The 13,548-nt window shown below is 46.8% G+C and overlaps 1 protein-coding gene across 8 annotated transcripts in view; it reads left to right on the top strand.

The window, feature by feature from the left end:
- Positions 1-13,548, top strand: part of KLHL20 (kelch like family member 20) — a 139,721-nt gene that overhangs the window by 23,507 nt on the left and 102,666 nt on the right. For all 8 annotated transcript variants that reach the window (XR_003859083.1, XR_003859082.1, XM_029618963.1 and 5 more), the window contains one exon: positions 6,344-6,917. Coding sequence is in view for 6 of the 8 variants with exons in the window: in XM_029618963.1 (XP_029474823.1) it covers positions 6,344-6,917 (574 nt within the window). In the remaining 2 variants the exon portion in view is untranslated. The remainder of the gene's footprint in view (positions 1-6,343; positions 6,918-13,548) is intronic.

Genomic DNA, 13,548 nt, shown 5'->3' with positions numbered 1-13,548 from the left:
AGGGCATTATGACTAGACTCTTTCTCGCTCTCTCCCCTTGGTTGTAACTTGAATATTGGTCGTAACTCAAATCGGGAAAACCGGTCGTAAGTCGCATTTTGGTCATAACCCGAGCCGGTCGTAACTCAAGGGCCCACTGTACCTTTATTTGCCTCTGGCTAGATCAATTAGTTTATAAAGATTGTTTTGCACAGGAGTACGAGTCCTCCCAAGGGGTTCCACACCCCTTTGGTAGTAGACACGGTTGGGGTTCATACCCAGAGAGCCTTTTCTGCCCGGGGATTTACCGGTGGGACGGTCCCTCCCCCTAACAGCCCAGAGAAGTTGTCCTTCCTCTGGTGGGAGCCTCTGTGGCTCAGCTTGGACCCAGGGATGTTTCATTCCCCTGGTTATCGGAAGCAATACAGAAGGAAAAAAAAAAAACGTTTTCAGGCTCCTAGGTCTCCGGAGGTATTTTTAATGCAGCTGATTATGATGTCATGGCTCAGTGCACAGTGCTGAGCAGATTACGGCGCTCAGCCTGCGGGGAGCCGGCAGCGCGGCTCTCCCGCGATGGCCTCTGCTCCCGATGCATTCCTGGGGGAGAAGGCCCGTCGGAGTTGCCTGCTGACGGCAGGGAAGCGTCCCTCACATGGTCTAGCAGTGCAGGGAAAACGTTGCCGACTCTGAGATCTCGGCCTGCCCCGTTCCCGATTTTAGCGCGGGAACGGCAGCCATTTTACCTCCTCCAGGCTCTGATGCACTGCAAGGCTCGGGGGGGAGGGGAATTCCCACCTCAGCTCTCGCCACCAAATTTGAGCCCTGAGAGGCCTCAGAATCTGGTGCCTGACTCCCCTCCCCCCCCCCCAAAACACCCAGGTTTTCTGCCGGGGGGGGGGGGGGGGAGTGGGTGTCTTAGAGGCAACATCATTTTTCCTCCCAATTTGTGCTTTTGTTACATAAAGCCTATATGGAGGCAGAAGCTGATTTAAATTTACAGGAGCCTCCTCCAGCGAAGGTCCTTAGGCCTGCCAAAGGTCCAGACACGCCTAGAGTCCGAGTGGTTCGGGCGACTCCGGATGTGGCAGTAGGGTCCACTCGCTGACCCCCCAGATCTCGCATCCCAAGATCCTCCCAATGCGGACACGACCGATGACATTGATAAATCCGCTCCGGTTGAAGGGGATGATCCGCGGGTGCTCAGATTTTTCGCAGGGAGGAGCTGGACCCTTTGATTCCTCATGTGCTGTCGGAACTAGATATTCAGGCTCTGCAGCCAGTGGCTGAGCCTTCCACGGGGAATCCTGTTTTGTCGGGTCTTCGGGCTCCCCCTAGAACCTTTCCTTTTCACCCGATGCTCTTACAGCTTATGACCCGGGAATGGGACGCACCAGAGGCCAGTCTGCGGGTCAGTAGGGCAATGGAAAAGCTTTATCTGCTTTCGGAGGAGTCGTTAGATCTTCTTTAAGATTCCTAAGGTGGACACAGCCGTTTCAGCAATCGCCAAGCACACAACTATCCCAGGACCAGGAGCGGCTGCGCTTAAAGATCTCCAGGATAGGAAGCTGGAGGTTCTTCTCAAAAGGATTTTTGAGGTGTCAGCGCTCTGTGTCAGAGCAGCTGTCTGCAGTAGTCTCATGCAGAGAGCAACCCTTAGATGGTGCAACAGTTGCTTAGGAACTTCCCCCCGGCAGAGGCTGAGCGTATGGAGGCGGCAGTGGCTTATACCGCAAAAGCTTTGTATGATCTCCTCCTTACCTTAACGTGCATGATGTCCTTGGCGGCCAGGAGGCTTCTTTGGCTCCAAAATTGGTCCGCTGATGTCTCCTCCAAGTCTCAGTTGGGTTCTTTCCCATTCAAAGGAAAGCTTTTATTTGGCGATGATCTGGAACATCTTATTAAGTCCTTAGGGGACAAAGTGTACAAGCTTCCAGAGGACAAGCCTGGACCTTCGATTCATCTCGGGGTCATTTTCGGGGGCAGCACCGTTATCATCCAGGCAGAGCTTCGTCCTTTTGCTCCTCGGCAGCTGTCCACGAGGTCCCAGGCTTGGGCTCATTCCTTTTGTGGCCGGCTCGCAACGGGACCTCCCAAGGATTCTCCGGCAGCAAGTCTACCCAATGAAGGTGAGCTGGCCCACTTCTCCATTCCGGAGATAGGTCGTCTCTCTCTGTTTTGTGAGGAATGGGTCAAGATCACTTCAGATCAGTGGGTTCTAAACATCATAGAACACTGTTACACTTTGGATTTTGCTCGCCCGCTCCGAGACCTCTTTGTGGATCTCGGGCAAAACAGTAGATGGTGTCGATTGAAAGCTCTGGGAGCGCTTGTTCCAGTTCCGTCGACCAAATGCCGGACCGGCAGGTTCTCTGTTTATTTCATGGTCCCCCAAGAAGGAGGGCTCCTTCCATCCAATATTGGACTTGAAGAAAGTCAACAGGGCGCTTTGGGTACCTCGCTTTCGCATGGAGACTTTGAGGTCAGTCATTGTGGCCATCCACAAAGGCAAATTTTTGGCCTCATTGGATCTGACTGAGTCTTATCTTCACACAGGAATCAAGAGAGATCATAATCAGAGGTTTCTGCGGTTCATGGTCTTGGGTGAGCGATACCAGTTCCAAGTGCTTCCTTTCGGTTTGGCGACAGCTCTGCATGTCTTCACCAAGGTGGTGGAGGTAGTGGCAGCGGCTCTCAGGAGGGAGGGGATCTTGGTTCATCCCTATTTGGACGACTGGCGAAGTCAGAAGAACTTTGCAAGATGGTGGTTCAATCAGTCTTGCATCGTCCTCTCGCTCGTCAATTTCTCCAAGAGCCAGTTGGTCCTGTCCCAGGTATTGGATTTCTTGGGAGCCCGATTCAACACGACTGTAGGCAAGGTTTTTCTCCTACAGGAGTGGATAGATAAGCTGACGATTGCTATTGGCCCTCCCAATGCCCAAGGTATGGGACTACTTACAAGTTCTTGGTTCTATGGGGTCTACTCTGGAGTTGGTCCCCTAGGCCTTCGCTCATATGAGGCCTTTGCAGAGAGCATTACTTTCCCGCTTGGGATCCCAAGTCAGAAGAGTTCCAGTTACCCTTACCACTCCTTGTCCCAGCCAGAGCCAGTCTCGGATGGTGGTTAGTTCCGAAACATTTGTGTCGCAGAGTGGACCTTGAAGACCCTCAGTGGGTGATTGTGACTATGGATGCCAGCCTCTCCGGTTGGGGGACAGTTTGCCAATCGCAGTCGGCACAAGGTCAGTGGACGTGTCGGGAGGCAAAGTGGTCCATCAATCAATTGAAAACGAGAGCGGTCCGTCTGGCTCTGTGCAATTTTCTCCCTCTCGTCCGGCATCAGGCAGTCCGGATTCTGTCAGACAACGTGACAACGGTGGCGTATATCAATCGCCAAGGGGGAACAAGAAGTCAGCTGGTATCCGGGGAGGCAGACAAGCTGATGGTATGGATGGAATGCAATCTGGTCAGATTGGCAGCTTCACACATAGCTGGCATGGACAACATGCAGGCGGATTTTCTCAGTCGCCAACAATTAGACCCTGGAGAGTGGGAGCTATCCGACATGAAACAGCTCTTGATTCACCAGTGGGGATTGCCCCATCTGGACTTCATGGCAATTCGGCGGAACGCAAAGTCGGCTCGTTTCTTCAGTCGCAGAAGGGAGCACGGGGCGGAAGGAGTGGATGCCCTGGTCCTTCCATGGCCCCACAACATTTTACTCTACGTTTCCCCCCTGGCCGTTAGTGGGCAAAATTCTAAGAAGGATAGAGGCCCACCCAGGATCGGTCATTCTCGTAGCTCCGGAATAGCCACAGAGGCCGTGGTTTGCAGACCTGATCAACTTGGCGGTGGGGTCCAGTATTTTTCGATCGGGCGGCTTGGCTTATGAAAGGAGACAGTTGAGAAAGAAGGGTTACCCGGATTCAGTCATCTCCATCCTTCTACGGGCATGAAAGATTTCTACTTCGCTCACTTATGTTTGGGTTTGGAAGGTTTTCGATTCATGGTATAGCGGGTTGAAGGTTTCCTTGCGGCGAACCACTATTGTGCATATTTTCGCCGCTTTACAGGAAGGATTGAAGAAAGGATTGGCGTACAGCTCGCTCCAGGTTCAAGTCGCGGCTCTGGGCTGTTTAGGGGGGAAGGTTTGATGAAACATCCCTAGCGGCACATCCTGATGTGGCACGTTTTCTGAAGGGTGCCAAGCATCTCAAGCCGCCCCCCCCCCCCCCCCCCCCCGGTTCGTCTAGTGTGTCCTTGGAATTTGAATCTGGTTTTCCGTGGATTGTGCGGTCTTCCTTTTGAACCTTTCAAACGAGCTACATTAAAGGGCTTAACGCTTAAGGCTGTTTTCCTCGTGGCTATCTGTTCAGCCAGACAAATATCTGAGATTCAAGCTTTATCCTGCCGGAATCTGTTCCTGCAGATTTTGGACTCTGGGGTTGTTGCTCTGAATGGTACCTTCTTGTCCACCAAAAGTAGTGTCAGCGTTCCACTTGAATCGGTCAGTGGAGTTGCCGCCTTTCTCAGATTTAGATCGTGATTCCCCTCAGGCTCACGACTTGAGGAAATTGGATGTCAGGCGGGTTCTCCTTTGGTATTTGGAGGTGACTAATGATTTTCGGTTGTCGGACCATCTTTTTGTCTTATGGAGTGACCCTAAAAAGGGGCATAAGGTATCAAAAGCTACTATTGCCCGATTGCTGAAAGAAGCTATTACTTCGGCATACATATGTTACGGGCGGCTGGTGCCGGATGGTCTGAAAGCTCATTCGATCAGATCTCAAGTGGCATCTTGGGCAGAAAGCCAATGTGTTTCGCCGCAGGAGATTTGCTGAGCAGCTACTTGGAAATCCTTACACACTTTTGCTAAGCATTACCATTTGGACGTCCAAGCCCTGGATGTAGATTGTTTTGGCAGCAGTGTACTTCGAGCAGGAATCACCAGGTCCCACCCCATTTAGGGAAGCTTGGGTACATCCCAGCGGTCTGGACTGATCCGGGTACGTACAGGGAAAGGGAAAATTTGGTTCTTACCTGCTAATTTTCGTTCCTGTAGTACCATGGATCAGTCCAGACACCCGCCTAGGGTATTCTGTTCTGGAGAGTCCACTTGGTAGTAGTAATATTAATTTCTGATTTTCTGCAGAGATTGGTTGGGGGGGGGGGGTAAGGAAGGAAAAAAGAACTTGCATTTGGGGGGGGAGGAGCTATATTGAGGAGAGAGATTGGGGGAGGGGAGGAAAGAAAGAAGAGGGGCCACTATGGGGAGAGAGAGAAGGTAAAAAGCAATATGGGGCAGATGTCAGTTTGTTCCTCCCTGGTCCAGAGATGGTGAATTCTGGTCCTCTGTTCTGCATGCAGGGCTGATTTTCAGGATTTCCATAATGTCTTTGAGATATTTAATTCCACATTTATTCGCATAAATTGGTTGTCCTCAAAACCAGACTTCCTTGCGGCACTCAAGAACTGAAGTTCATCCCTACTTGGCTGATGCCTAGAGATTTCTAATGGTTTTTCAGCCATGTTAATAATCTTCCCATTGCTTCTCTGTGTGTGCTAGAATCTAAAGAATTAAAGCCATAATTCTACCCTGCTGGTCACTAGTGGCATCCTGCTCTTTGTCAGTAAATGTTTTACAGTGCAATTTGGATGAAGTTTTATGCAAAACTAAAGCTTAATTGAATTTTCCATAAAATGGAACACTTTTCAATTGCAGCACCAGTACTATAGAATGATCTCCAATTGGTGGTGTCAGAAATGGGATTATCTGAAATTCAGAAAATTATTGAAGGCGGAAATGTTTAGACAAGCATTTGGGGAAGGAGTGTGAAAAGACAGTATAGCATGTGAAATGTGATAAAAGAGAACAGTATTGTTTTTAAGATGTTTTAAGTGTATTTTATATAATGTTTTATGTTTGTTTAAATTATGAGTGTATTAGTATAATCTGCACTGAACTTAGAGGAATTGCCGAATACAAGATATTAAATAAATTAGGATAATTTTCCACCAGAGCAGTTTGGATGTTCATAAATTATTTATAATACTGGACTTGAAGGTGAGGAGGAAGTTCAGACCTTAAAAATATGGGTCTCACTCCATGTGAATAATGTGATGCTTGACATCATAGAGTAAGTTGTGACATCATTGCAAGAAATCATTTGAGACCAACCAATCACTTTTCACTCGTGACCTGTGCCAGACTCGAATGCAGGTTTTCAGAGGTTGTTCCTAGCATTACCTCCTCTTATTATTTTTATGGTACTTTGACCTAGAACTCCAGATAACTACTGAATGTTAGCGACTCGTCTGAACGTTCCCCTTCCCTAGTTTAATATTTGTTTTACCCCTCACTTCCCAGGTGTACCAACATGCGACCTGGAGAGACTGGTATGGATGTGACGAGCCGTTGCACTCTAGGAGACCCAAACAAACTGCCAGAAGGGGTGCCACAGCCTGCTCGCATGCCCTACATCTCCGACAAGCACCCACGGCAGACCCTGGAGGTTATCAATCTTCTGCGGAAACACCGGGAACTGTGTGATGTGGTATTGGTGGTAGGGGCCAAGAAGATCTATGCCCACCGAGTGATCCTGTCAGCCTGCAGCCCATATTTCAGGGCTATGTTCACAGGGGAGCTGGCTGAGAGCCGCCAGACAGAAGTGGTGATCCGGGACATTGACGAACGGGCCATGGAACTCCTAATTGACTTTGCATATACCTCCCAAATTACAGTGGAAGAGGGCAACGTACAGACCCTGCTGCCAGCCGCCTGCCTCCTCCAGCTGGCTGAGATCCAGGAGGCCTGCTGTGAATTCTTGAAAAGACAACTGGACCCTTCAAATTGCCTTGGGATCCGGGCCTTTGCGGACACACATTCCTGTCGTGAGCTGCTGCGGATAGCTGATAAGTTTACCCAGCACAACTTTCAAGAGGTAAGTGGTTTGATGAAATGAGGAGGGCTATGGGCTAATTGAACAGTGAAAAGTCACTATTTTCTTCCCTGATACACCATATCATGTTATCTGCTAGAAGTCAGAATTTTTATTTCTGATCTTCTCATCAGTTTTATTCATTTTTGCTCAGTCTGGGTGTTTAGCATAAGTCTGATCTTCTGTTTAGTGGCTTGTTCTTCAGTGTTGTATGTGCTTCCGGCGTTATGCCTTATAACCTTGGTTCTTCTCTCGGAGAATGACCATCCATTACACCATTTCCAGGCAGAGAGCAGGTCCGGTCTTTATTTCAGTTGGGTGGTGGTAGTCTAAAAATAACTGGGATATGTAACATCTCTCTACTCAGTTGTCAGGTCATATTTCTTCTTTACACAAGTTAACTGCCCACCCAGTGATAGCAGAATGCAAATTTAGGGTATGTCCATCATCTGGCTAACTTTGTCATCGGACAGCTACTAGACCTGTTTATATACTGCTTATCACTTAGAGAGAATGTATACTCTGCTTCCTTTTCTAGCTTTATTAGGCAGTACTGGATGTATACAAATGATTAACTAGTGTCCTGAGCAGTATAGGTGTAGAAAGCTCTAGAGCAGAGCTTTCCAAACTTTTCATGTTGGTGACACACTTTTTAGACAAACATAATTTCGGGACACAGTAATTCAGTCTACTAGCAAACCAGAGGTTAAAGGTTAAACGAATGAAATGTATTTCGACAATTTATGTATGTTTCCTTAAATATATATACATAATAGGTTGTGTAGTAAAACATTTTTATCTTGTGAAAACCTTTCATTTATATTAAAAATATATAATATTCCAAGATTAATGTTATAATTTATAAGTAACAATAATAAAACAAAGTTATTGTGTTATTCAATTTACCTCTTTAATGAGATATATGAGCTTGATGGGATGAACACAGCTTTTGAATATTTGGTGTTAATTAAAAAAAAAAAAAAAAAAAAAAAAAAAAAGTCCAAAGGGTCTTCTGCGTAATTTTAAAAAGCTGGCCAGTTTCACAGTATTAAATTATTTGATAGCCTTGTTCAACTAATTCAGAAACTGCCTTTATCCACTGTTTTAGCAGCACTTTTATATAATTACTCACAACTGATGTCAGACTAACCAGCCTGTAGTTCTTCTTACCTCTACTTTTGTGAAGAAGCACATTCTTCTGTCTCCAGTCTTTGAACTACTCCTGATTCTAAAGTGTTGAAAAAGTCGACCAGTGGAGCTTTGATATAATCTATCTGGCCCCATTGCAAAATGATCTAATTTGAAAAATTGATTGGTCTATTTCACTTACAGTCCTGTTTGTGGCAGATTTCTGTGACCCTATTCCAAGTCCTTACTCTGTAAACACTGAGCAGAAATGTTTAAGCAATTCTGATTTTTCCTTGTCATCCTCTACATATTCCTCCCACATCTTCACCTCTGAATCTTACACTCCCACTTCTGCACTTCTTCCTATTAAGTAATATATAATTTTAAAAAAAAGTCTTGCCCTGCTCTTCTGATATTTTTAGTATTTTTTTCGTTCTGTTTGTGCCTTTGATCTTGACTACTTTTCCAGATATTGTTGCCTGTCTTCCTTTGTCATCTATTGTAGTTCATGAATGCTTAACCTTTTTTTTTCCTTACCTTTTTCAGGTGCTAAGATAGAAAATTATAGTGACCTCTGTTTTTTTTTTTCCTGTTTACTTTCCTAACAAAAGTGCTGTCCTTTTAATAGTATCCCCTTTTAGATTTGCCTGCTGCTTTTGTTCTTCCCCTAACTTATCCCATTAGTTAATGAGATACTCCCTCTGCCACAATCTTAGTTGTCTTCCTGAAGATCAGGACCCTTACCTTTGAATGTACTACTATTGCCAGTGTCTTAATACTGATCCACACCATTAGGTGATCATGTGATCCCCCTACTATAACATCAGAAACATTTTTCCCATTTGTAAGCACAAGGCTAGTATCTCCCTTCTCATATGTTCTGTTTCTGGATTGCCTACCATTCATGAATAAAACATGTATAGGTATGTCTATATAATCATCAGAACCACTTCATCATATAAAAATCAGTGTGCTACCTCTGTATTTTTCTTTTGATATTTGCACATAAAAGCACTTAATTTCCTAGCGTGTAGTAGATGGACTCAGGACCAATGGGGTATAGTGTGCTCCTGATAGCAGTTGGAGACAGATTTCAATCTGATGTCACCACCAGTACATATACCCCTGCAGGAAGCTCTGCTCTCCAGTATTTCTCCATCTCCAAAGCAGTTCGGGACTCTATACACACTTGCACAGCGTTAGAGTATTCAAACCAAAGAAAATTCCAAACAAGAAATCTTACCTCTACAGACGAGCCCCGCTCTCCTGCAGTGATACCTACAGGTCCCTCCTCCAGTTGAGAATTCCTGAGGTGATTTCTGTGATCCCTCAGAGGTAGGCCTCTGTCCGGCAGCCGGTTCCCAGCATGGACTTAGCCCCCGGCAACGGGAGTGGCTGAGAGGCAGCAGGTGCAACACTGAGCGCGGCGGTGAAGGTACTCTTCCCTCTCCCCCAGCAGCCGGAGACCGCCTGGAATGAAACCGGGAAACGCCAAGACAAGATAAAGTAGAAAACTTTCTAAGTCTCCAGTCTCTGAGGCTCGGAAAGCCGCATAGATCACCAGTTGGCGTCTGCTGTCGGGTTGATCAGCCCCGCCCGGGCTAGCCCCCTTTCTTATCAGAGGGTCCTCCCACGTGGAGACCCTCAGAGGTGGTCGCCATATTGCTTGCGTGGTCGCAGACGCCATTTCCCCCTTGATTGTTGTCCTGTCCACCTAACTGAGCTGTGCGCACAGAGACGAGCTGGGCGCACAACTTGTGCGCACATTGATGCGCGCATAAGTGCCGTGCGTACAGCGATGTGCACGTGGGGGCCGGGCGCACAGCCGCACGCTCAATGGTGCCGGGCGCATAAGCTCAGTCCGTGCACACAGTGGCGCGCACATCTTCGGCGCACCCAGAGCGCATAGCTAAGCCTCCCGGCGCGCGCCTTATACAGGGTTTTCTGCTACCCTACGGGCACAAACCATGGCACTACCGGCCAAGAAGATCAAAGCACAAATCCTCTGACCAGCCTGCCACATAAGAACTGCTCAGCACGAAGAGGCCACGACCCTGTGCCGATGGTGCGAGGAGGCTCTGGGTGAACCAGGTCAAGGCCCTCCACAGGCAGTACATGAATCCGGATCCACCGATAGTACACCGGACCTCTCCACCCCCAGTGCGAGCCTCCCCCAAACGGAACTCCATGGAGACGCAGCGGCTTTCAATTTAGACCCAGGATCCTTTTCCTAGGTAGAATTTTTTTTTAAAGGTCTTCACACCTTCGTCCACATGCAGCTGGTGCCAACGATGACACAACAGCCTCCCTTAGAGGACCCTAATCTCCCAGGGCTCTCTAGGCCCCCAGAAACATGCCTCTACCGGCCAGAAGCCTCACCATAGGGGACACGTATACCTCGGACAAGGATCAAGAATCCCTGGAGGAAGGGGAAATCCCTCCAGGAACGGAACCTTACTGAACCATGAGGCATTTTTTCTCCAAAGACGAACCATCAGATCTCGTGGCTCACAGCTTGAAGGAGCTCGCTATCCTGGGCACTGGTGCCACAGGGGAACCGAAGACTAACCTTCTCCTAGAGGGACTCCGTCAGGCCTCCCGCCATTTCCTTCTGCTGCAAGCCGTACAACAGCTGATCTACCTGGAATGGGATGTCCCAGAGGCCAGTTTCAAAGGCAGACGGGCCATAGAAGCCATCTACCCACTGTCACACTCAGCCAAAGATCACCTGGCATTCCCCAAAGTGGACGCCATAGTCTGCGCGGTCATAAAGCACACTACTATCCTAGTTGAGGGAGGAGCGGCACTCAAGGATGCCCAGGACAGACGTCTGGAATCCATCCTTAAACACTCATTTAACGTATCAGCTATGTCACTACAGATTGCTGCCTGCTGTGCCGTGGTGCACTCGCGCCTGCTTATCCATGACCAGGAATGCCACCACGCCTGTTGAAGCACTAGAACCAGTGGTATCCTTCCTCATGGATGCGACCTCTGACCTGGTACATACCTCAGCCAGGGGCGTCTCATCTGTAGTGGCAGCCAGAAGGCAACTGTGGCTCCGAAGTTGGTCAGCCGACGTGACTTCCAAGACTAAACTCACGAGAATGCCCTTTAAAGGAGCCCTCCTGTTTGGAAGTTATACAGTAATACTATCTCAACTACGGTAAACCGTTAAAGACACGGACCGGAACACCTTACTACGTTATGAAAGTCATCACCCTATGACTTTTAAAAAGGGTTTGCCAGTATCGCAGTTTTTCCGAATAAGATGTATTTGTTCCACCATGGCTGAATTTGAAAAACAATCAACATTTTTGTCTAGGGGGTACCCCAAAAAAGCTGTGAAACAGTCTTACAAACGAGCCAAATACAGTGATCGTTCTCTATTACAATAGAAACTCCAAAAGGAATATGACAGACTGGTATGTTTTACCCTACAGTACATATACAGGATCGATTATTGCATCCATTAAAAAAACATTGGCATATTTTGGCCTTGCATGAGATCTTTCAAGAGCAACCAGTAGGGGAAGAAATATCAGAGACCAGCTTTTCCATTCTGGGTTGAGACCACATGCCGACCAGAGGGAACCCACAGCAAATGTGGTCTGTGCACCGTGTGTGAATACACTATTGAAGGTGGGAACTGGACGGATCCTGTTACGAGATGTCATCAGAAGGAAGTGTGACACAGACTGTACATCTGATAATGTTGTATACATCATACTGTGTCTGTGCCCTAAGATATGTTGGCCGTACGAGTAGAACAGTAAAGCGTAGAATCATAGACTATCGTTAGAGATTGAACACTGAGAATATGACAGCGCCCATCGTTGCACACTGTTTAGAAGCTCATCATGGGTTTGAGCAGTTACATTGGACAGTGATTGATCATCTTCCAAAGAGTGATGGAGATCGATCTGCTATCCTGAATTACTGTGAACAGTTCTGGATCACAAATTGATGTCTGAACAACACTATAAGTTGAACGAAGAACTTGATTGGATGTCTTTAATTTGAATTGCTGCGTTCTGATTGGTTTCCCAGCTATTCCCAGGTGACTTTAAATTGAGGAGAAACATGGTGGGTAGTTAAACTGCCATTCAATAAATACACTGGTGAGGAGGTTTTGCTGCATGAAAATTTGAATAAGAAATAAAAGAAACAAGTTTGGGTAGTCAGACTTGAATGAGTGACAGATATACCCACTCCTGAAGAAGGATGTCATTCAAAACTTGCGCAAGTCGGGTTCAATGAAGTATTGGAGAAAGACGATATTTAATTGCAGCTAAGTAATGGTTTGGGCGGTCTTGACGTATACACAAAGCTGCATAGGGCACATTTTAAATTGAAGGAATAACACATCACGTTATAAGTGCACTTTGATAATTTATAAATTTCATAGCATTTGACATAACTTTAAAAAAAAAAAGAGGTGGAAGGTTGGTGTGTTAATGATTAGATTCAAAGGACGGGATAACCTGGATGGTTCCTGCCGCAAGAGCATATGAAACCACCTTTCACTTTTACATAATTTAAGAGAATTTTGTAGATGGACATGTTGCAGTGAAATTTATGAGAATTATTCACGAGGTTCAGTTATTTTGAATTAGTTTCAGCTATGACAATAGCCTACCATTTTAATGGCAGGACATGTGGATCTGAAAGATTCACAGGACATATGGATAGAGGTGGTCCTAAAGCAATCCTTTTGAGGTGGCTGCTCTTGCCTTGCAGGTGGAGATCTATAGTAGCTTCATGTCCAGGGCTTGTTTGTGCTGTTCAGCAGATTCCAGTAGGAACCAAACAGGAGAGCTTGTTTGTTTGAAAGAGGCGGAGCAACTGGAAGCAGGTATAGTCTTTGCTGGCGCTTTGTATGAGCTCCTTCATACCTCTCCTGTGGAGATGTCTGTGGCAGCTAGATGCCTATTGTGGTTGCAAAACTGTTCCACAGACACAGATTCCAAATCACATCTAAGCAAGTTGCCCTTTAAAGGAAAGCTGCTTCGGTGAGGATTTAGAAAAGCTAGTGCAGCATTATGGGGATAATAAAGCCCTCAGATTGCCTAAAGGTAAGTCAAGAATTTCTCAAAGGGGTCCTAAAAGACCAGGTTTAAAGATGAGGCATTACTACGGTATCCAGGAAAGTCAGCCCCTGCACAGAGAGGGCACCTTGAAAGTTCTTTTAAGGTGGGAGGATGGTTTCAATCATTTGAAACCAGCTTTGTTGGAAGCACCTCTAAGGGAGAGGGCCCAAATCACGTTAGACCAGTGGATCCTTTCAGTCATAAAGAATGGCTACACCTTAATTTTCTTGCCAGGTGAAAGATACTTTCATGGAATCTTTGTTACTTTTATGGGAAAAAAGAGAGGCTGTAAAGTTGGCATAGACCACCTGCTTCACTTAGCGGCAATGGTTCCAGTGCCAAAAGAGCAATGTGGTCAAGAAAGGTGTTCCATTTATTTTATGGTCCCCAAGAAGGAAGGCATGTTTCATCCAGTT

The sequence above is a fragment of the Rhinatrema bivittatum genome, chromosome 10 (genome assembly GCF_901001135.1).
Source record: "Rhinatrema bivittatum chromosome 10, aRhiBiv1.1, whole genome shotgun sequence".
Taxonomy (NCBI): Eukaryota; Metazoa; Chordata; class Amphibia; order Gymnophiona; family Rhinatrematidae; genus Rhinatrema; species Rhinatrema bivittatum.
The sequence above is the reverse complement of the archived record's forward strand: the minus strand, read 5'-3'. Positions and strand labels throughout refer to the sequence as shown.